Below are 24,787 nucleotides of genomic sequence, written 5' to 3'. Positions count from 1 at the left end.
AAACATTTGCTGCATGGGGTTACTATGAACAGGCAGCAAGAAATAATTATAAGGTAACAATAGCTCTGTGAATTGGAGATGACCAGTTTCCTCATTAAAAACATAATAAAGGGATTGGGAGAAAGAATTATATTTCTTACTGCAAAACCACCAATCTCTCTAGTATCAGTATTAACATACCTCATCCCACAGGGAAATTTACAGTGAACAGCATGTTAATTCCACCTCCTTTTCAACAGTTAGGAAAGTCTAACAATGTAAAGCTCTACAGAAGTTATTATATGCGCTTGTTCAGCCAATCTATAACCATTCACAATCTAGCATTTTATACCAACCATTGTCTTACCAAGGAGTGATACTGATCAACTCTAAAAACACTAGGCTCTAAGTATTTGTTGCCCAATTTCAGACTAGCAGAAAACAACCGGATAAATTCATAGCATTGGTTTTATTATATGTTCTTGGCATGATTTTTTGTATTAAGTCCCACCATATTTGACCACTGATAGAAAAGGTCCTTGATGCAATCTAATCCAAATTAGAACATATGTAATTGTAGCGATGTAACTATTGTTTAAATAATTACCCATTTAAACTCCTCTAATGATACTGGTTAAACAGTTAACCAACACCACATACGGTGCACATGGGGCAGGTCTCCCAGGCTTCCTCCCCATCCTCTTGGGAACTTCCCTTTAAGTGGAGCCAGGCACTCCTGTGCTCCTTCCTGGCCCAGTGGTGGCGGCAGCGGCAGCACCAGCACATCCCTGCCCCTTCCTCTGCTGCAGCCAATGTGGACCGGTCCCTTTTTCTCCCTCTCCTATCTGTGCTGCTCTTCATGCAGGTGGGGGGGAAGAGTATGCCTCGCACCACTCAGCCCAACTGCCAGCTGTACTGGACTGCCATCCCAGCTGCACTGCTGAGGCTGGAGGGAGGTGGACTTGCTCTGACCTGCCAGGACCAGCTGCAGCAGAGCAAGGGGGTGAGGAGGCAGCAGCAAACCACACCACCCACATGAAGCCGCAGGGGCTTTCCCAGCCTGCTGTAGCTGCCAGTGTGCAACTGCAAGGGATTGGCTGCAGCAGCACTGGGGTGGGGTGGGGGAGGCGGTGGAGGCAGAACCACATGCTGTGACAGACAACTGGGGCTTTTTTGCAACCACTCACTATCTTTAATGGGTACTAGTTCCCTCTTCCCCCTCCATCTGCTTGTGTGGGGGGAGGGAGGTAGAGGTGAAGCCATGTGTTTGACAGACAAATAGGTCTTCTTTTCAATTGCTCAGTCCATAGATGCTAGTCCCCCCTCCTTCCCTTCCACCATCCGCTTGCGCAGTGAGAGAGAGGCAGAGGCTTTGCTTGCCCAGCAGCCCTCCTAGGGCAGAGCACCGCTTCCCTTCCCCAAGACTGTGTCCTGTGCTTAACGGTAACTGTAATGCATTACTGGTATAAACATATCAACTGTTTAAATGTTTAACTTTCCACAACCCTAATGTAGTGTAGTATTTCAGTAAAAAGTAAAACTTTCTTCAGATAACATTCCTGTTCAAAAGCATATAAAAATTGCTTCTACCTGAACAAGAGCATAGAAGATTTTAAAGATCTGTTTCTGGATGAGGACAGACTGATCTGATGGATCAGAAAGAAGCTGAATGAAGCGATCCTTCAGAACTGGCAGGAAGTGTTGCATTGCTGCTATCAAGGGACTCCGCTCCTCTGGTTTCTTGTACCTTTAGACAAGAATAAAGCCAGCTTTAAGGCTTTATAGGCAGCTCTTCCAATTAAAAATCCTGAATAGAAGCATATAGACCAGTGCAGTTCACAAGGACACAGCATTATAAAACCCAGGAATATATTGTTATGGCGCTCATTGGATTATGGCTTCACTTTTCATATAACCCAAGAAGTATTACATTACAACCAAATATGAATGAAGGCAGGACACAGCTTAGGTTCCATCCCCCTCTTCTGTACAGCTATATTACTTCTGCTCAAAATACTCTCCTGCTGACTCACTCACTCTGAATACCCTATCACATGCGTGCAACACAGTTCACTAAGGTAAAATGAGGTCAGAACAGTAGGAAGACAGTGAGCAAAACCAAGAAGTTAACGGACATAAAGGCTATAAAGCACAGCTAGTCAGAAAAAATCCAAGGCAGCGTTGTCAGAATTTGCCAATTTGTCAAAATAAAAATGTTTCGGAGATCACTCTGTCCCAACAGAAACTAACCTGGTTTCCTGCCATTTTGCTGGTTCGGTGTCAACAGAATACTGAAGAACCTGTGCTTCTAGGCTCTTACTGTCTTGGCTGCCTGGGCTTTCAGGACCTCTAGCCAGCAGCCTGCCAGCCTTAGAAGCAGAGATCCCAGAGCTCCGGGGGTTCGGGGCAACCTGTTATGCAGACCTCACTGGAGCCACAGCTCTATCCCCCTTTCACAGAATCTTTCAAAACTTGTAAATCCTCCACAAAATGAAATGAACTTTCTTCACCCAAATCCAGTTATAAGCAAGAAGAGACTCTAATAACTGCACAACTGCCAGGTCACATCTAATATAATACTAAAGATATCATTAGCTAAGAATGTCAATAGTGTAAAACTGTTCTTAGGAATTCACAGCTACACTACTATAACTGTAGCATTAATTGCTTAATCTCATTCATGTGCCAAAACATCTTTAAACCACTCCTAATAAAAATGAGCATAAATACACAGAAATGATTTAACAATTCCAATACGCAAAAGTAGAGGACACAAGACAAAAACCTAAATAATCTGGTGCCAGATGTCATGTCTTATACAAATTACTTTAGAACTTAAAGAGCTAAGACTATCAAAAGTCAAATAAAGTCCCTATATATTCACTTAGTCAGAATATCAAGTTAAAGTTAAATTATTGACATAGAAAATCTATAATCTGCTTTCCTGAAGATGCAGTTAACAAGAATGTTAACAAAGTTAGGACAGATGTGAAAAGTCTGACTTAGGTAAAAACCTGCCAGACTAAAAGGATTGCTAGCTTTGAAGCAAGAAACCTGAATACCTGGAGTGATTAACCTTCCACCCTGGAAGTCAATGTCACAAACACTAACAGATCTCAATTTTTTTTTAGTTTTCAGATTAATTGAAAAACAAAGAACTACAAACTGGAACAACTCACTTGAAGTCAGCACACTCCACACAGAAGAAAATACTTACTTGTTTGTTAAAAACAAAGCTAACACTTGAAATTTCATGGGCTGAATTCGTTAAATACCTGGCTTGCATTATTCAACAGGACAAATATAAACATGCCCCTCAAGCTTTTATCACAAAACTGGCAAGCCCTAACAGTCACTGCCCATCAGATGAAGTTCTGAGCAACTGAAACCAAGCCTAAACCTATGAGCTACATGATAACCATCTATATGTGGTATCTGTTGCAAAATTAACCCTGGTTCAGAAAAAAAAATCTCTATACCAGAGAATCCTCTCTCAGTACTCAGTGAAGATTGATAAACACAGTAAGACAGACCCCATTTATAAACTTATTTTGATTTTCAGAATAATGAAACACATACAGTAAAAAAGCAAAATGGCTTAGGCCCCTGCCACTTTATACTTAAGATGGGATTAACTGGTTAAACATACCTTAAGTTGTGACCCAGCCACATGCTGACACACTTAATGGCATCATAAAACAAGAAATAAGCCACAAAATTATTTCACAAAAAACAGGGGTTCCTATCATGTCATTAATTGAACGTGTGGCCAGGTGAATCAACTGATGGGGCTCCCAGCCACAGAAGCCTGCTGATTTGCTGGGTAAGGGCAATCATATTGCTGGTCCCCCTACACCAACAATACAGCGTGATGGGAAGTTTGCTTAGTCCCATAATCGCACCTTCTGCCATGCTTGTGCGACTTGGCAGGAAGTGTGATTGTGTGGATCGCACATCAGATATCCCATCATGCCTTTACCTGCATATCTGGCAAGGGTCTTAGACTTGCAAAGACGCAGATAAAACACCAGCAATGCATAATTTGGAGGTCTTTCCAATATTTCAATAGCTAAGGCTGCGTTGGATTTTGCACTTAGGAATAAATATTCTTCTGTTTTATAAAAATTGTTGAGCTTAATCCCCAAATTCGGCATAAAACAGCAAAAAAAACAACTGATCTTTTTGACATGCCATTTTATGAAAAATATTTCCTAATTTTTCAGAAGAAACAATTTAAACATTCTCTTCTGAAACGGTACCATATTTTTTAATGTTTTTGGGTTCCTTTATGTTTCCATAATACCCGAACGCCAAACTCGCAAGTCTTCTCTGCCACATACATGCCTTCTCATCTCAGATGTTGACCACGTGTGTGGTCTCAATTGAGAAGAGGGGTAGAGCTAACCAAGAACAGGAAAAGGAACAGACATTTCCACTGCAGCCTAAGCCCAGTACATCCCCATTTACATAAAATGAACAGCCTTCATTCCCCATGCACACATTCCTTTCCATTCCAAGTCTCTGTCTCATGCTAATTTTCTCTTCAAGTTATAGTCAAATAGTTCAGCTGTTCCAGAGGATGAAGCAGGTTGTTTTTAGCAATGTTTACTGTCAGGGAAGTTTGCTGGATCCACGAAAGCCTATCAAGATTTAGCTCAATTATAAGCCTCAGAAACTTGTTATTTTCATGGTTGGAAATGTATGTTAAGGACTTTCACCAAAAAAAAAAATCTCAAACCAGCATTGCATATAGCATGTTTGAGCCCCACTAAATGTCCTGGATAAAAACTACACTAAGCATACTCCAGCCCCAAATGAGCCTCATACGTGCCAATGGAGCTAAACATGATCCCAGTACCACCAAGCCTTCATTCCTCATGGCAATCTCAGGAGACATATGGCAGGAAAGGATATCCTATGTAAAAGGCACTGAATAAAGGAGAAGAGCATTCTAACTGTGGCTTTGATGCGGATTTCCTATGTGAAAATTAAATCTTTAAAAAATACCTAGTTTTTGGATCTTAAATACATTAATGAAAACAACTTTTCTAGTTTTTAGGAGCAACTTAGTGAAGATGGGACATGAACTACTACATCCCAAATGGTAAGTTATAAAGATTAGTTACTTAATTCAAAACCTTATATTTACTAGTACTCAATGCTCTGCACAATTCAATACTTTTTACATTTGTATCTACTCCAAATCCTGTTAGACATACAGATCACAAAACATATTGCTACAAACATATTTTCAAAGTTTTTTGTTGGAAGGGGAGGGGAAAAAAGCAAAACACAACCCTTACTCATAGTTCTTCACAAGTTGATAAAGACAGAGGAGAATTCCAAGCCAACAAGCACTATTTTCAGACTGAAGATAAAAACCAATTTTCTCCACAATTGCAGTCCAGCGGTTTGGATAATCATGCTTGATAATATGGTGAATGCAAGTAGTAAGCTGTACTCTGGAAGTCAAAGATACATATAGTTAAACAAATAACTACTTACATTATTTTAATAGTATTTTTGTGATAACAGAAAAACTAATTTTGGCTAAACTTAAGTTTCTATATAAATTTGGAAGTCTTTTTTATGTACAGAGGAGTCAGCCCTCTCTTTGGGCTTCCTCTGCTTCACACATGCTTAGCATTTACTATCTTCTGAAATAGTGTAAAGAGAAAAACTTTTACAGATCCAATCTCCCACCAATATGAAGGGTGCTGTATCTGTAAATTCCATCAATGTTGTACCAGATACAATTTTTCTTTTAGCTACATCAATTCTGTATTCTCCAGTACAAAAACATGCTGTGTCATAAAGAGGTTTAATATGCAGATGCTCTTAACTGCAAGAGAATAGCATAAAACCATGACAGAACTGGGAGCAGATTAAAACGGTATACCTAATTAGCTCAGGAGAGTGAATAATGACTTCTACAATATTTTCACGAATACAATGCCTGTCTTCTTCTGGGATGGAATAAGGTGGAATTTCCCCTGGTGTAGTTTCACGATCAGGCCAATACTGGGTTATCATATTCTTCAAGTAAATAACACCTGTCAAATAAAAGCAGGAGACCACTTGATATTAATACAAAGTATGCACAGATTGAATCTACCTGCTGCTACATATGTATTCCTTTATTATTTGGTTACTAACTGCATGGACACACTTATCTAGGAAGAAAGCTGATCTACAGTATATGCCAAAATGGCATTTTCCTCTCCAATTAATCACCTGTAATAATTCTGAAACGTGCTATTCAACACCTGATTATTTTTCAGACAGAATGTTTTTGAGCACCAGAGTACTACTATTTCTACCACTGCTTCTACATAAGAATGATGGAGTTTTTTAAACAATTCTAAAGCAGCTCCATTTATAAGTATTTTGAAATTATTTTTGTTTCTAAAAATACTACGTAACATCACCTTTCTGTAGGCAAATATTTCTTGTATTTAAAAAAAAAATCTGGTAGCTTTATACTGCAATTATTTGATTTGAGTCTACTTTACATTCAAGTGAGTTAGAAAATAGTTACTCCATACAAATAATTTAGGTTACAACTCTTCATGGCAGACATTATGCTCCTGACACAAATGCATGCTTCTGCTTTTTGACAGCCGAATTCAAACTGCTTGCGTGGCAGAATTTAGATTACACTGCTTTACAAGTGACAAAGGAAATCCAGGATCACTCCCTCTGGTACAGTTCTCTGCTTCATGTTTTCAAATGTTTAACTCATTTCCACTATGATAAAGAAACCTTAGGGCAATATGCCTTTAAAAGAGCTCTCTGTATTGCAATGACGACATACACCCTAATTCTGCTAGTGGATATGCACAAATACAGTCTGCTTGCATAGATCAGATTGCTAGAACTGAATTTTAATTGCAATTATTTCTTCTACTGTCCTTTTACTTATTTTCTGTACCCATAGGTTATTCTGGTCACCCCACAAGAAAACTAAATTACCGAAGGATATGTACCAGGCTTTCTCAGAAAACCACAAGGTTTGGCAGGATAATTAGTTCCAACAAAATTAATTTGACAAAAGTAAAAGAAAGCTGTTAATTTCAACAGAACCAAGAACCTCTATAGACTGTTTCTTATTTCTGGACTCACAATAAGATCAAACTTTTTCTTCTGAAACCAACAGTAAAATTTATCCTTTTTTTTTTTTTAATATGACAAGTTTATAGCCTTTCCCACTGAAGCATAACATTCTTCCCAAGCAATTCTTCCCAACAAAAAATTGAGCCGGTGTCAATGTTCTACTAGTAGCTTATTCTGCTTGGAAGAATTTATTGGTAGAATAAGCTACTAGTTGGAAGACTCAATATGGCCTTTTCTATACTTACCTGGCTCTACCATGAGAACTTACGGCAATAGAAAGTAGCCTACACACTTTCAGCAACTCCGAGGAGTAGCTGTTTCAGTAGACCACAAACTACATCCTGAGAAAATGCCAGCCACTGAAAGCACAGATGTGTCTGTACCGGACATCTTTTTATCCTCACAATTCAGTGTGTAGGGCCAGGTCTTAAATCTGGCATTTCCTAGCTTAAGTGCTTGACTTTGTTAAAAGAACACTTAATGTTGCAAGTTTTTTTATGTAGCATATAGAACATATACTTAGTCAAAATGGTGAAAAAAAAGGATTCAAAACTTGCCTGCCTGTCTCACTGGCAAATCCAACTGCTCTGACATAGTAATCTGAAGCAGAGTTGAAACAAAGTTCACCGACTTATGAGCCTGCAAGCAAAATACAAAAAACAGGAGTCAAATGTCAAGAAAATGAAAATATTAAAATCATTCAATTATGGGTTACAAGTAAAACTTTAACATCTGTACACTCTAGTAAATTAAAATATTTTCAAAATGATTTATGAGGACCATATATGATGGAATTGATATGACACCAGCAATTCAAACTATGTTAAAATACTCAGCTAACAAAAGAAAGCTTTCAAACCCCTTAAGGTTGATTTAAAAGACTATATGGAGGGGGAGAGAATGGCATGGGGGAAAACTTTCACTGAAGAAACTAGATTTTTGCTTGCCCTAGTGCTCTTGCATCTGAAACAGATTTCTATAACCAGATTTACTTTTTTAACTATAGAAAAATTTTAAAGACAATTATATTACAGCACAGGAATTATATAACCAGACATTCAGGTATGAAATTTATAGAATGGAGATTTTAACCTAAGCTATTTGTGGCTTTTCACATTTAAAGATGTTGGGCTCTACTTATTTTCCAGTAACCATAGTATTCCAATTTTCTCAGTTGTATCTGTTATTCCATGCTCAGCTACAAGTCATGACCTCAGACTTTGCATACAAGGTTAAGTTGAAAATAAGGGGGGGGGGGGGACATTGCTAGCTTCCAGACCTAGATTTATATTAATCTGTTGGCATACATAACATTCTATTATGTAGGATTATTCAAGAGACACCACCCACTAACGAATCATTTTAAAACAAACGTATCAAATTAAGAACTCTATATGAACATTCAACATATGCAAGTAGACAGCTCAAATAGAAAACCATAAGGCGCTAGCCTATTGCTGCCCAAGTATGCGAGTATAATTGTCCAACAAAAAGAAACTGATAAGTTAACTGTTTTCTACAAAAAGCTGATTAATGGAATTTAAACTACACACTAAGAAAAACAAGGCTATTTCCTTCTCTATATGTAAGTAGTGCAGTTGATCAAATTGCAATTTGCTATTTATTTCAAACGTGAAACCATTTCCCAATAAGCCCAGATTTACTCTCTTTCACTATCTTCTATCTTTTGGGGACAGTGGGTGCATCTACACGTTTATTAATGCACCATATTACTGTGCATTAAGTTTAGTACTTGGTTAACCAAGTACTAAATCAATGCACAGTAACTTGCTCTACTGCGCAGTAGTGCCAGCACACAGGCTTTTAGTGATGCTTACTGCACAGTAAGCAAATACTACAGTGCAGTAGTGTATTAGTATGGTTTTTGCCCGACACTACTGTGCAGTGTTATCAGGCTACTACACAGTCAGCATCTCGTGTAGATGCGCCCACTGGATGCCAAATTACTTCTTAAATTGAGACAAGTTCAAGCAATCAAGCCATATTCACAACAGCATAATCTGAGCAAGATTGCAACTGTTCTTAAAAACGTACCCAAATTTTAGCAAAACTAACTGATAATTAATTCACTTGTACTTTACCATCAATAAATATGGTCTTCTGAAGACAACCAGCTATAGTTTCAAAGAACCCCAGTCTTGATAACTGTCCAATAGCAAAATAAACTATTCTAGTTTTCACATAGATAACAATCTTGAGCAATATCAGCAACATAGATTTAGAAAGATATGAAATCTCCTTACACGAAGAGATGTTATCCTGAAAACAAAATGCTCTTATTTTATTTTTTAATACTACTGACTAAATTTAAGACTTTTAGAGTGCTCTATACTCTTCAAGACCTAAGTATGAAAAGTATAGGATCAAATGCTTGTTGTAATACCAACGGTGGGCAGCCTGTACGTATGGCACACAGCAAACTGGAGGGGAAACAGGCAACACAGTGCCAGACAGGGCAGAAATCAGAGTATCAGATGAGGTATGGAAAAGATATTGGTGGCACTTAGGGAGGGTAGGAGGCTAATTTGTAGCACACCTGCCAAAAAACAGTTGGCCTCCACTGCTGTAAGCAATCAAGTATTAACAGTAATACAAACACTGCTTATAAACATTTATATCACATTGGGCTACCCAGGTAGGGCCTTCCCCCTGGACATAAGTTTTATGGAAAAAAAAGTCTAATTGTTCTAAATACATATTCATTTAAAATATCATCATATCCATTCCAAATGTTTATTTGAGGGTTAGATCCATATACCACTAACTTGCCATCTCTATTCAATTATTTACCTGTTAAATATTTGGTGGTTTTAGAAAAGCCTTCTTTATAAATAACAATATAGTTATAGTTTTGAATATTCTAAAGCACTGGGTGTCTGAAAACCTACAACCCACTGAAAGTTCACAGAAACAATGTCCCCACCGCATGTAGCTCCAATATTCATTTAAACAGCGTATACTGGGGGATTGGGAGTAATAAAATATTATGACATTTCAGGGTCTGTGACCCCTGCTTCTTGAAGTGTCTAGAAGCTAGAGAGAGTTTCATCAGGGCTACATAAGTTTATTTGAAACTCTAGTGTAAGTGACAACTTAAAAATATATATACATCCCTGTTAGGGGGGATATATTTGGTAGCTGTGTTTGTCTAAGACAATGAAATGCAAAAATCTAGAACTTTTGGTTCAGAAATTATACCTTTTATTAAACCAACTAGGAACTCACAAAAAAAATCTTTTTCTGCAAGCTTTTGTGCTCAAAGTCCCTTCATCAGGCCCCATCGGTAGGAAATAAACTTCATTTTTGCACAAAGAGGGAGCTGGAAATGAAGAAGTTGTCCCTTCGCATCCATGAGACATTCTCATAAACCCAGAAGGACAGCTTTTCCATCTCCAGCTCCCTCTGTGCAAAAATGAAGTTTATTTCCTACCGATGGGCCTTTTTACCATCTTTAATTTTCCCAGAGCCTAATGAAAAGCCTTTGAGCCCAAAAGCTTGCAAAAAAATAATTTTGTTTTGTGATTTCCTAGTTGATCTAATAAAGGAATCATTTCTGAACCAAGAGTTCTAAATGTCTACATATCCCTTGACATACATTTCTGCACCCACTTTGACCTGCTGCTCTATTAATTTAACTTGTGGAAAAGAGTAAGACTAAAATATTTATTTTGCAGCATGTTTTTAATGACATGAATTAACCCAAATTGAGCCAGACACCCAATCTGAATCAATGGTACAATTCCCACGCTTAAAAAAAAAATAAATGGCTGCATTGGGAGTTGGCAACCTGTGGACCACATTCAACCTGCAAAGAGGTCCAACTCAGCACAGGGGGAAATCAGTGGCACAGAGCTGTAGCATCCATCCCCTCCACTGCACTCTCCTCTGCTGCAAAGGCTGGTGTTCCACCATGCATGTTTACTCTTGCTGCACAGGAGACAGGGATCAATAGGAGAGGATAAGCACAAGCAGCCAGGTGTGCCAAGGAGCAGACCTGCAAAGCATGGCAGGGGACAGGTTGCAAAGGGTGGCTTGCTGTGATAAAAGTTTACTGAACCCAGGCTATACGATTAAAGATGTCAAACTGGGCCCTTGTTTAACCTGCAAGTTATGTAAGAAATGACTGAGATTGTAGCAACAAAACGTACTAATTCTGCCAGAGTGCATTTTTCATTACACACTTTTAATGATTACTATAAAAGTTAGGAAAAAAGCACTAATGTCAAAAACCACTTTTTCTTTTAAAGTTTTGCATATAAGACCTGACTGTCTCAAATACCAGGTGGAAAACTGGTCAAGGACAATGAGCAAGTTGCTTGTAGATGCTCACTTCAGAAGCAAGGCTCATTATGAAAATAGCTTGCATTGTCATATACTAGGATTAGCTTACACCTTTCATGGAGAGTCTATTCTCCTAACCCATGTATTTCATGGGTACTAAAGTCATATACAAAAAACAATCATGTAGTTACCCATTTTATATAAAATACCATAAGTCTGCAGGTGTCTCATAACAATGCTGGACTTCCTAAACTGCCTTGTGAATGGGAGGTTTCCGGAATGAGGGCCAATATAAAGTGCCAAGAACCACTGCTAATTTTCAAATATATATCAGTGGTTCCTAACTGAGGTATCACAGCACCCCCACTGCCACCACCAGCTGAAACTGCCACACAAATCTGCATTTCCAGGAGATGCACACTGAGCCAGACTGGGAAGTAGCTGTAGCACCCTGGAGAGATGGCCAGTAAGTTGAGAACTGCTGTTCTCTGGACTTGTCTCCAGGCTGCCACACTGCCATTGCTACTGGTTTATCAGATAAAATAGAAAACTAAAACATTACAATAGTGGTTCTCAACCAGGATGTTACAGAATTCAGAAAAGTTATGGAAGGGTGCCTGGAGACTAAAATGGTTGAGAATCATTGGTATACCTGCTCCTTTTAAAGTCCAGTGAAACTTCAGCCTTAACAGTAGTCATTCATTTCACATTGTTCCCTTTCATGTTGCCTTACTATTAAAGAAAGCGTTCAAACAAGACCTTGATCCAACCCACTGAAGTCTTCCCAATTACTTTAACCAACCCTGGGTGTATAAATGGATGAAGTTCTGGCCCTACCAAAATGCACGTAAGTTTTGCACCTTACTAATGTAGCCAGGTTTTCACCGAGGTCCCTGACCTACATTACACACACTTAAGGCGTGATTAACTGGTTAAGCACATCTTCAGTTGGTGCTTCCCAACCATTTCCTCACCAAAGCCCCAAAATGGAAACACTGGAAACTTTTTGACCCCAAAATGATACAGACAAGATCAATTCCCACTCCCTCCATGGGCAGCACAGCTAGAACGGAGCCTATGACGGGGGGAAGCCGCAGATGCAGGCTGCCTGCCACAAGCTCAGGCCTCCCCTCCCTGCTGCCTTTTCTCCAAGGCCTCACAGACCCGTGAGGAAGAACTGAAGCGAGAGGGCAGAGTGGGGCAGGAAGGCTCAGTGCTGCCACTGGGAGCCCCATGCCAGCTGTGCTGCCATGGTGAGGTGCCCCCTGCCAGCCTGGCAGCAATGGTGGCAGCATGTAGTTGTGCCCCCTGCTGCTTCTAGGCTGGCAGGGGGTGCCTTGCCATGGTGGCACAGCCGGTATGGGGCTCCTGGCAGCATCCCCAAGCTTCCTACCCCACTCTGCCCTCCTGCACCAGGACCTGCTCACATCTGCCCCTGCCCCATGCACAAATCTGGGAGGCACATGTCCCACCATGCCCCTCCCCCAAGGCATGCATGCAGCAGCAGGGAGCTAGCCCCTCCCACTGCCCCCCAGATGAGCTGCCTGCATCTCCATCCTGCTCCCCCCAGCCAGGGCCCACATTCCTGCCCCAGGCCCAGGCCTCATGCAGTGGTCCAGCTAGGCAGTGCCTCCAGCCCCAGCCCTGCCCCACTCCCTCCCTTACCATGGGGGCTTCAATCTGCCCCCTCCCCTACACAGACTTACCTGGAAGGAGCTGCTCTCCATGTTGCCCGGCTGCCACATGCATATGTGAGCATGGACATGCACAAGGACCCCCTTGCCTGATCACCCTCCTCCTGCTCCCCCGCCAGCCCCAAGCAGCCCCTTGTAGGCTGGAACTCCACCAGCCTGCATGGGGAACCCACTTCCTGCTTTTTTCTGTAATTTTCATTACAATCGGTCTACACTGCTGAGCGTCTTTGCAACCCCATTTTTTATCTTTACAACACCAAATGGAGTTGTGACCCCAAGGTTGGGAACCACTGTCTTAAGTAGTGACCTGGCCACACATTCATTCAACTAACAGCATGATAAAACCAGGAATAAGTGGCAAAATGATTACATAAGAAGTGTAATAACTTTGTGGCTGGTTCCTTACATGCCTTTAAATTGATTGTGTGGCCAATACTCCCAGTCTCTGGAGCAAACTCACTTGCTCGAGAGGCTAGGAGTACTGGTCAGCTGATCAGGACTACCAGCTGAGGCAGTACATTGTGCACCACTGTGGTTGAGAGCTCCCAGCGATGAGAACAAAGATGACGGTGCAGGGAAAGCCCGGGATCATGGTGTGACATGGCAGATAGCACAACTGTTGGGATCACACATCAGATCCCATCATGCCTCCTTTTTAACATCTGTCAGTGGCCTAAGTGTTTGACAAAACCAGCAAAGCCAAACAAATGCATTCCAATAACATGCCTTGTTGAACCCAAGTATTTCAGTGGTTTTTACAAATATCTGGACTTGCATACTATAGAACTAAGATTAGAACGATCTCCTAAAGGTAGTCATGGTGACTATGACAAAAGTTTTTGCACATGCATCTGCTTCAGCCACTTCTAACTCCTGCCACATTTTCAGTCTCTAAAGATGGCTGCCTCCCAGCTCTTACCATTCCTGTTCACTGACACCAGGGCTAAATAAAGTTCCATGTTTCAGACTTATTTTATGCAATCATTAGCTTGTGTTTTCTTTTTGTTTTGAATGCACAGGATGAGTTGGGATACCAGGAAAGATAACAATGTAAGCTGAGAATTCAGGTGCATCTGAGGCCCGACTTTCGTCCCTCATTATTTCAAAACTTACTTTTAGAATATTTCCAATGTAAACAGCAAGAGCTTGATCATACACATGCTTATTCCTTCTTATGGTAACTGAATTCAGAAGATTTTGCTGGTGTAGATTTCTACTTATGTCACCTTCAGAAATACCATGGATTAACTGGTGTGGTATAAATGAAATCTCCTACAGGCTTCCCTCGGCAGGACTACTACACCTCTCAAGAAAGGCATGAAGATCAAGCTCATACAAGTATTTCCAACATATGCTCTAAATTCTGCAGCAAAGAGGAGAGTTCTTAAATCTTAAAAGCTTTGGCATCAGTAAAAGGTAGAAAATATTGTCTTAGTCTAATCTTGCTCGTTAAAAAAAAAAAAGCAAAAAAAAAAAAGCATCAACTGTCTGTACATAAAAATACCAGAATTTTAGTGCCATTTAATTGCAACAGGATCTCCATACTGGAAGCCTATTCTTTCCTACCACATAATCTAGCAATTAATGTGTAATAGCAAAATGACTATCTCTGTTCCCTATCCCTCCCCTATCATGCATGCTGTGTCACCAGTATAACTTTTCTGTTGTCTAAGAGCCAAGTATTCAGGGACATTTCCTAAAAGCAATCTTTGCTATGCTGCCTTACTAGCTGGGGAATGTTTTCTATCAGACCACAAATGTTACAGCAGTGTCTGTTAACATCAATCAGCTTTCCAAAATAAGTTTCCAGAATACAAGCCTCCACACATATCCACTGCAACTTTTTTTTTTTTTTTTTTAATAAAAAAGTCATTTACTCAGGACCTGCTTGCCCAATTCATACAAACACATTTTTATTACCAAAAAGCTGTCACATCTGCTCCATAATATCAAATATAAAATTCAATCTGAAATTAACATACAGAGCAAATGACAACATATGGAGCCACAGAGAAGCAATTAGTACAGACACAAAAGCATTATTTTCTCACATAACTGCATCCATTAAGGTCACTTATGCTCAGTTTTAATACCTGAGGATTTTACATAAACTATATCTACTAAGCAATAAAGTCTGAACACTTGATTTAATTTTGGCTACAGACATTACATGCTTCCTTGTTCTGAGATCTTGTCTATACAGTACTGCGGGGCTCTTGTGAGCAGACAGCAGCCATGACGTGGAAGCTACCACAGCACGTGCACAATCAGACAACTTCTGCTGGATCAGCTAGATCTTTGCTGCTCCACCTCATCAGCTGTACTGGCAGTATGAAGTCCACTCCGGGAAGGCTCCAGTCGCTGAAGGGATCAGAGCGCCTAGCAGAAGGCAAGGGTATGCCTACAATGCACCTGCTGCTGGTCAGCAGAAGCAGCCTTCTTCACTAAGAAACAGTGTTACTCTGACAGAATAAAGAAGGTGTTTTGCTGCCAAAGACCACCTTTAAAGTGTGCATGTGGTCATAGTTTTTTGGGAAAAGTTTTGTAGTTCCAGTAATGTGGACCACGTTTGAGCCACAAAGATATTAAGTTGTCATATCAGCTATACTACCTATGACAATTTTTTAAAATTAGTACAAAGAATTTTAAAGGATTATTTCTAAACATAAAATGTTTAATATATTTCTGGACTGAAAGCTAGCTACTAGAAAAAAAATATTTTATATTACCGTAACATGCAAATTAAATGAAGATCAGCTGAATGATTTGTATAACAGGCCAGAAAAAGGCAACTTCTAACTTTTCCCTTCCTTTTTAGTATCTGGTATGTTCATTCATGTGCTGTCCCTCCAAAAGCATGCTGAGAATGTAACTACTAAAATGAGATGCAACAGCATTTCTCAAAAGCTATGGTCAGATTCTGTAAAGCTATGCTGAGGCAGCAAAATACTCTTACTTTCAGTTCTTTAAGAATTCACTTGGCCATTAAGATATTAAAGCCTTTCTGATTTCAACTTTTTACAAGGTAGTTCTACCAACCTCTAGTAAAGTTACTGCTTACTATATATGTAAAAAGTATAAGATATGCAAAATTACTGAAGCATATATGCACATCCAATCTTGCCGAGCCAGCTATTGCTGTGCTAACTCATTAAATGTTCAGTACACTAAAAAAGGTCACCTGCAAATTCAGAAAGTTGTTTGGCTTTGTCATCTTCACCCAAGGAAAAATATGGCACATTCTTCACTTAGTCGTGTGAAAACAACACACTACCTTCTCCTTATTAGGATCAACTCAGTTTAAAACTGTAATATTTTCCTCAGTTAAGACAGCTTTTGTGGTCCCTTACAGCCCCTGAGTGATTTCAGGCAAGTATCTTCCCTGGGGCCATGCACCATGTACTTCAAATAATCTATTCTTCCACAAGCTAAACTCTGTTCTTCCTCCCCTTACACAAATAGAGAGAGCGAGAGAGAGAATTGCAGTTATGGAAGAAAGGCAAAAAAGGTAAAATATTTTAGAAGAATATCACACTGACTACTCTGGCTTTGAATAGTGGGGGAATTTCAGTTACTAAGGAAGAAGCACAACTCATTATTACAGTGAGACACTTGAGAAAGCATGATGTAGTGGTTTGAAAATTAGAAAGATCCACAACTCTTACGCTCTGTTTGGAGCTTTAACACTGATTTGCTACATAACTATGAGGTTACTTATACTAAAACTACTGGAGATTGCCCATCTGAAAAATGGGGATAACACTACATTCACCTTATCCTCAGAATGTTCAAAAACAAATATTTGCTCAATACTTTCAGCTCCTTGGCTGAATGGAGAATTGATAAAAATCCATTATTTTTATTTTAAAAAACAAGCAAACCAGTCAGAAGGGGAGAAGATCTTGACTAACTCTGCTGTCTTCATCCTTAACTTTCAGAGAAGATCATTAAGTTAGGTCCATCTTGCTAACTTGGGAGAAATGACCTCTGGTTAAGAAGTGGTTAAAAAAAAGCCAGTTCTAAATGTTTCTTTTCTGCTCACCAGCATTACCTGCTTTGCCCATACTGAACTTCTTAACCAATAGTCTGAACGATGTACTTATTTCACACAGAGACTGAGACAACAGTTAACATGCTGGAAGCCTGTGATTCTCGGTTCAGGTGCCACTACACCCTTTCAAGATAGTTAGCAAGGCTGCCACATCTAAGGGAAACTGCCCCACACACTTTTTTCTAGGAGGGGCATGTGGAGCTGGACACAGAACTGGCTGCAGCAGGAGTGTGGTTAATGAAAGCAGGAGCGCTTGCTCCTACTGCAGGTGCTTCCTGGTCTGGTTCCAAATGCCCTTCTTGCAAAGAGATATGTAACAGTTCCCCCTGGCAGCAGCACCGAGCCAAAGTAGGTAAGCCAAGTTTTTAAAAAGAGCAGCTCTCAATCAGGGTGCTACCAAATTCAGAAAAGTTATGGAGGAGTGTCGTGACTTTAGAACCATTTCTGTAAGTACCCAATTATATGAATCCTAGGTGGGGAGAAGCAGAGGGAGAGCAGCAGCTGTTTAACAACTGATGGCATCATGGCCATCAATGGCTGTTCACCAGAGCTCCCCAAGGGATGACAAGATCAGTCACAAATTCCACTGTGACCAGTTCAGGCTGGACATAAGAAAGAACTTCTTCACTGTCCAAGCCCCCAAGGTTTGGAACAGACTGCCACCTGAGGCGGTTCTAGCGCCCACTTTGAACGCCTTCAAAACACATTTGGATGCTTATCTTGCTGGGATCCTATGATCCCTGCTGACTTCCTGTCCCTAGGGTGGGGGGCTGGACTCAATGATCCTCTGGGGTCCCTTCCAGCCCAAATGTCTATGAATCATCTCCCCCAGCAGTGTCACAGACATTGATTATGATCAGGACAATCCCTGACCTACTATAACCCCTTATTAAATGGGAAAGGAGTTGAAAACCAAAACAGGAAATCCTACAACTCGCCTGTATGACAATTCATTAACTTGCACATGCATGGTCCAACTTCCTGCCTGCAAATGTACTGAGGATTTATGTCTGATCAGAGAAGATCCCACTAGCAACTGTTCAACATTTGAAAGTGCACTTAATATCTGTGTTGCAAGCCTCTGATTAAAACCAACAGGTTAGCATGCTGAGACATTCAGCATTCACATTCCATTTCTCAAGCTGAGGCTCTCAAAGCATTTTAAGTCATTTGCTAATAAAGTTGCACAAAAATTCAGTGAATTTTACATTTTTTTTTAATTGATGAGAAAACTGAAATGAAGCATAGGTAAAGTTAAATTTTGCCTAAGATTAAACAATCAGCAGCAAACCCTGGGAAAAATCTAGGACTCTTGATTCCCAGTCCCTTTTACTAACCAGTACATGACACACAGTTTCAAAAACAGTGTGTAAAATGTTTATGTTATAGCTCATTCAAGTAATAAATTTGCTGGCTGTAGAATTAAGATTCAAGTTATTACATATCAACAACATGGCCAAGACTGGTAAGAATGCATGTAGTTCTCATAACCACTGCAATTATCAATTAATTGGACAAGTATCACCCCCCTCTTCTTAGTAGGTAAAAGGAAGAGCAATTTGCAAGTCTTCTACTGAAATAAGGCTTATTCGATGCGACACTGGAGGTCTGCTGGCAAAACTCTAAGCGTGTTCACACTCAATCCTCCTCTGCAGCAACAGATACCTCATCTCTGCCAGCAGAGTTAAAGCATCTCTGCCAAGTAAGGTTCCTGCCGCTGTCCAGCAGCCGGCAGAAGGCACACAGACAATTCCTTACCTTCATCTGGCTTCAGGAGTTGGAGAACCCCTGCATGCATTTTTTGCACAGTCAACGTATTTGATGAACGACAAATCATGAATCTGACACAAACATATTGACGCAAATGCGCTTTAGTATCTTGATGGTAGTGGCTGCTGCCTGCCACCAGAGCTTCTGGCAGCAGAGCAAGGCAAGCACAGAAAACGCCTAGGTTTCATGAGCCCAGGCGAGCTATTTGAACAAAGCAAACATAAAAAGGTAGGCCCATCATAAACAATTAAATTAAAAAGCTTGTTTGCCACAGGTAACTTGCAGTACATCATTCTAGTGCTAGAAACAAGTTAGTCTTTACAGCAAGATAGGCCCAATATCAGAAGAAAAAATCATCAGTTCAAAATACAACATATCCTACCATACAAAAGAAGTGCAGGAGACAATTTAAGGTCCTAATCCAGCAAACAAATGTGCAACTGACTTTCAAATGAGCTAAACAGATAAGTTATAGAAACTATTCATGAGTACAGTTATACACATGCATAAGTGTTTGCAGAATCAAGGCCTACACATACACAGAGGTATTTTACCATTAGCATTGCTCCGGAAGCTGGGAACCTGGCATTTAAAGTAAAAAAATCACAATTTATTGTACCCAAATACAGCAAAAGTCTTGGGGTTTTGTATGGTATATCATAGTCCATCATGTTTCATTTAAAAAAAACAATTAAGAACTGATGGTCAGCATGATTTCCCATGCAACAGAGTATGTCTAAGTATGTGCTCAAGATGCATGTATACAAGCTACACAGAGTACAAAAGTTTCCTGAATGTCTTGCAACTGAAATTGTGTAGTAAATATCCAAATGAATAAATCTGATGCAAATTAACCTACATGTTTATTAATAATACAAAATGCTACCTTTCTTCTTAGTCAGTTTATGAGCTAATCTCTATTACTTTTACCCAAGTACAAATTAAAAATATTTAAACTGAGCATTGTATTGTAAATACTTCAAAAATATTTGCAATAAATGTGTAGAATAGCCAAGCAATCAGTTGATTAAATTAGACAAATTTAAATACGTCATTTAACCCTGGTGGTCCATGGGCAACAAGTAATGTGCTGCAAGCAGCATCATATTTTGTCCTTCCAATCAACCTAAGTTTTAACTTTTTAATTTTCTGTGGTTATGAGCAACAATAACAGTTCTCACTGGCAACATATATAGAGAGGTTGGGACCCACTGATTTCATGTTAAGTGCATTCTCTCGCGCTCCCTTTTTTAACTTAAGGAAAAGTTTTCAAGAGACATTGTTTCACTCAAGCCAATTCTTGTATATCCTTTTTCTAATTATTCTTTTAACCTACAGAACAGTGACACTCTCATTTTTCAGTACAACCAATCATATCTCTGGCCCAGTGTTATCGCAGTGTATTACATGTGTCTGCCAAAGCAAAACAAGTATGCTGCTAGACCTGTCAAATTAAAAAGCACCAGTTTCAAGGAGGATTATATACTTGGGGGCAAGCTTAACTTCACTTTGGCCTTCATGTCATCACCTTCTTGAGGGATTGGACAAATTCTTCCAAAAAAAACTGCACCAGTAGCCACTGAATGAGGGAGTTAGGGGGATACAGCTTCTGAATGAAAACTCCCTAGACCAGTGGCTCCCAAACCCTGACAGACTGCCTACCACCAATTTAAAATGATACAACTTTAAGTATCACCAGCAAATTTTTGTTAGAAAAAGTAATTATAATAAATCTGTTAATGCGTACCACTGACAGGTTCTCTGTGTACCACTGGTGGTACCCATACCACAGATTGGGAACCACTGCCCTAGACCTTCAATGCCAAAGACTGCAAGTGGGAGCAGAACAGTGGAGGAAACCCTGGTCATACTGTTCCCTCTGCGTCTGTGTAACACAAGCCTATATGATGTGCAAAGAGACATGGACATTGTGCCCTCACAGGAATGGTTAGCCCCCTTGCTGTTAGCCAGCGGCAGGTGCGTGCTAACTAATTCCTTGGGAGGATCACTAAAACAACAGGGTCAGACGTGGAAAAGTGCTGCAAGGAGGGGGGTGGGAGACGACACACTGAACAGGGCCCACTGGCCCTTGATTGAGCTGCATGCCACAGGCCTTTTGACATGCCACAGGAGAACGTGGTCCACTGCCCACCAAGCGAAACTATAAGCCTCCCTTAATGAGTGAGGCCAGTGAGGGCACATCCACTAATTACTTGGGACAACCCGAGAAGAAAACAGAGAGCGAGGGTCAGACATTGGTAACAAGTGCTGCAAGGGAGGAAGGCACCCACCCCTCCGACCAGGCCTTTCGACCTGCCCAGTGGCGCCCGAGCTTGGGCCCACGAAGACAGAAGGACAAGCCTCCTTTATATCGGGAGAAGCGGGACGGGAGCGAGATCACGGGTTTCACACAGGGGGAGAAAGACCGGCGCCGGCGGTGACAGGCCCGTGTGCTGCGCGGGAGCGGGGCGGCTGCCACTCCGCAGCGCCGAAAGCCCCGCTCCACCTGGGGGCCGCAGCCAGGGCCGGGCCCGACCGCGTGGCTGGGCGGGCGCTGCGCACGCGGCGGGGCCTCCCGCGCGGGCCAGGCCCAGCCCGGCCCAACTGTTGCGCGCGGGGCGGGAGGCCCCGGCCGGGCCGGGGCAGACAATGGAGCGCAGGCGCCGCTGACAGCGGCCCCCCCGCGGGGGGAAGAGGGGGAGCAGCCTGAAGGGCAGCGCGTCCCCCGGCCACGTGCGCGGGCGGGGCGGGGCGGGGCGGGCCGGGCCGGCACCAAGGCGGCGCCCCCCGGCCCGGGCCCGGCTCCGGCTCCGACCCAGCCGCCTCGCCCGGGCCCGGGCCGAGCGCCCCGCTCCGCCGCCCCAGCACCGCCCAGGCCCGGCCAGGCCGCGCCTCACCTCGTCGAGCTGCCTCTCGGCGGCCTCCCGCAGGGCCGGGTCCATGGTGCCCCGGAGGGCCTCGATGATAGCGCTAGGGTCCATGGCCGGGCCGGGAGACGGGAGAGCCGGGGCCGCGCGGCGCGATGCGCACATGGACCCGCCGGCGCGAAAGGAAGAGCCGCGCAAGGCCCCGGATAGACCAAACCCCGCCGCCCGCGGGGCCTTCCGCTCCGCCGCAGGGCACCACGGGAGCTGTAGTCCGCCCCGCCCGGCCCTGCCACGCTACGCCACGCCACGGGGCGGAAGAACCCGTGCGCCTGCCCCACGGGGTCGCCGGTATTGCGTGCACAGGCTGCCTGTGGGCTGCTGGTCTGGGGGTGGGCGCGGGCTGTCCTCGCCTCTCCGAAACAGCCCGTCTCACCCGCGGGTGGCAAGAAGAGCTGAAAGGGACTCAAACTAACTCACAAAATAGATTTTTAAAGGAGAAGAAAGTGGGGCACCGTGGGCTTTTCCTTGCAGGCTAGCAGAGCTCCAGCCTGTGGTGGCTGCTTGGGGACACATCCCCCTTTGCCACACACACTGGGGGCGAGGGGCAGCGGGTGGGGACTGGCCGTGGATGTTTACAAATGGGTCCTGGTTAAACTGGTTAAAGCCGCTGGTCTCAAACCTGCCCCCCCACCCCCGACTGCAGATTTCCGTGGCGGGGACTGGGGAAGCGGCCCATTGCGGCTGAATGCCTCTCAGCCTCTTCCGAGTCCCTGCAGAGAGCTGGGGCCCCGGAGGCTCCTTGCAGAGCTGCCCCCCTCAGCTGGCGGCTGTCCCTGCAGAGACCAAGCCCTGCCAGGCAGGAAGCTGCATAGGAGAGAGAGGCCCCTTTACTATATAAGTATCTTTTTTTTTTTTTTTTTTTTTTTTTACATTTTCCATATTCCAAGCCAAATTAGCCAAAACAAATTCCAAATGCAAGAGACAGTCCAGGACCATAAGTGGCCCTAACTACCGGCAAACATCCTCCACCCCCATCTGGGGCCTCAGATGCTTCCAAAACCTTTGGTGGGTATCCTACTTGCATGCCCAAGCCCAGAGGCTTGGGTTTTGGATGCCCCTGAGTTTTGCTTGCCTTCAGCCGTAAGGCCCCAGGGGCAAGCCAGTCTACGTACTACATACGGAGAGAGAGCAGGTAAGCTTTCTTAGAGCACAGCCTCCAGAGCTGGCAGGAATAGGCTGCCAGCCACCTCCAGCAGCATCACAATCTCAACCAAGCACCTTCGAGGTAAAGCGTCTTGCCCTCCAAGCAGAGGAGAGAAAGAGAGTGCAGTGGAAGGAACAAGAGGAATCCCAGCCCACTCTCCTCTGTGGAAAGACCAGCAACCTCTGTGGATGGATTTGCAACTCAAGGATTGAACTGTTGAATCACCTCAACACCCATCAGCAAACCATGGTAGAGCTCCTCCAGTCAAAGCATTCCCAACAAAGACGAAATGAGAAAACTTATGCTCTCTCTCTATAACTTTCTCAAACCCAAGTTTACTTCATCAGACATTGTGAAAGGACAGCTGAGACACGCTCATTACATCTCAGTCTTGAGCTCCCTTTGAGAGGAAGAGAGTTTCTCGACAGATTCCTTTCTTTCATGCCATTGTAGAGGACGCTGTTCCCAATGCTGTGATGTGCTGGGCATCTACTGCAGCTGCCAAAATAAATAGGAACAGCTGCCCAGCTCCTATTTATTGGAAGATTGGTTCTGTTGGAAATTTTAAAATAGAGTCCACTTGCTTAGCAAAAATGTCTCTTTCCATCTCTTCCATTGCACATACGTATTTGTTTTCAGGGTGACTTATGGATGTGGATGCTTGGCACAAGGTCAGCTCTACAGCATAACAAGATCAAATTCTGTACCCAATCACCCCACAGGCCGGATGAGCAGTCCCAGGGCAGTCTGTGGGCCAGAACTGATCTGTAGGCTTGATTTCATGTGCGGTGCTGGTCCAGCTGGAGCCCAATCCGGTCATGCGGTAACAGTCCGGCCAGGACCTGATCTGTCTTTGGATGGCTAGCCCAACCAGAGCCCAATCCAGCCATGCAGGGCTTGGAAGTTTGGTGGCAGAAGAACAGCATCAGTGTTAATTGCTACTGTTCTCCCACCACCAAATTTCTGGACCTATGTGGAGTCCTGCAGTCCAGAAGACATCCACAAGCTGGACCTGGCCTGCAGACTAGGGTTTGAGCACTCCTGCTATAGTAGCAACCATTTTAGTAACATTCTTTAGTTCACTATAAAACAATTATTCCGCTTTATTCTGCACCAGTGAGGTCACATCTAGAGTACTGTGTCCAGTTTTGGGTCCCCCACTATAGAAAGGATGTGGAAAAGTTGGAGAGAGTCCAAGGGAGGGCAATGAAAATGGTTTGAGGGCTGAGGCAAGTGACATATGAGAGGATGAGGGAACTAGGCTTATTTAGTCTGCAGAAGAGAAGACTGAGCCTACGTCTAGATGAGTATGGCCATGCAGTATATGGCATGGAAGACGCATCTGCAGTGCCACATATCACATGTTCAGTTGTTCTCCATGCTGCAAGGGAGCAGCACAGAGGGTGTGACTCCTGGATATCCAGGGGTCAAAAAAACCCACAGAGAAGAAAAGTAAAGCAGTGCACACATGGGCAGCGCGTGCTGCTCAAAAGTGGAGCCAGGCTGCCCAGGGCCACACTGTGGCTGCCAGCTAGGCTCTGTGCAGCAGAATCACCACTCCTGGAGCCCTGGGAGTCCCCCAGAAACCCAGGTAAGGCTGCTGGGGCAGCCCAATTGCTGGCCCCAGCCTCTCCTACGGCCCCCAGGGTAACTTACTGTGCACCAGAACACGTGTGGCACAGGTGTTCCCTGGGGACAGGCAGTGGTGGCATAAGGTGCGCTGCTAATTGTGGTGTGGATTTTTGGTTCCCTGGGGACATGTGGACATGGCCTGTGGGGGGATTTGATAGCAGCCTTTAAGTACCTG

At 42.9% G+C, this 24,787-nt stretch overlaps 1 protein-coding gene across 1 annotated transcript in view; it reads right to left on the bottom strand.

The window, feature by feature from the left end:
* The window catches only part of IPO7 (importin 7), a 52,964-nt gene extending 30,948 nt beyond the window's left edge, over positions 1–22,016 (bottom strand). The window contains exons 1-5 of the mRNA XM_090032675.1: positions 21,807–22,016; positions 7,650–7,731; positions 5,879–6,032; positions 5,283–5,441; positions 1,570–1,726 (exon numbers count right to left, since the gene is read on the bottom strand). Coding sequence (XP_089888801.1) covers positions 1,570–1,726; positions 5,283–5,441; positions 5,879–6,032; positions 7,650–7,731; positions 21,807–21,941 — 687 coding nt within the window. The 5' untranslated portion in view covers positions 21,942–22,016. The remainder of the gene's footprint in view (positions 1–1,569; positions 1,727–5,282; positions 5,442–5,878; positions 6,033–7,649; positions 7,732–21,806) is intronic.
* Between the last annotated feature and the right edge of the window lie 2,771 nt (positions 22,017–24,787).

Source organism: Crocodylus siamensis, chromosome 2 (assembly GCF_052110815.1).
Source record: "Crocodylus siamensis isolate JL-2025a chromosome 2, ASM5211081v1, whole genome shotgun sequence".
NCBI classification, from domain to species: domain Eukaryota; kingdom Metazoa; phylum Chordata; order Crocodylia; family Crocodylidae; genus Crocodylus; species Crocodylus siamensis.
The sequence above is the reverse complement of the archived record's forward strand: the minus strand, read 5'-3'. Positions and strand labels throughout refer to the sequence as shown.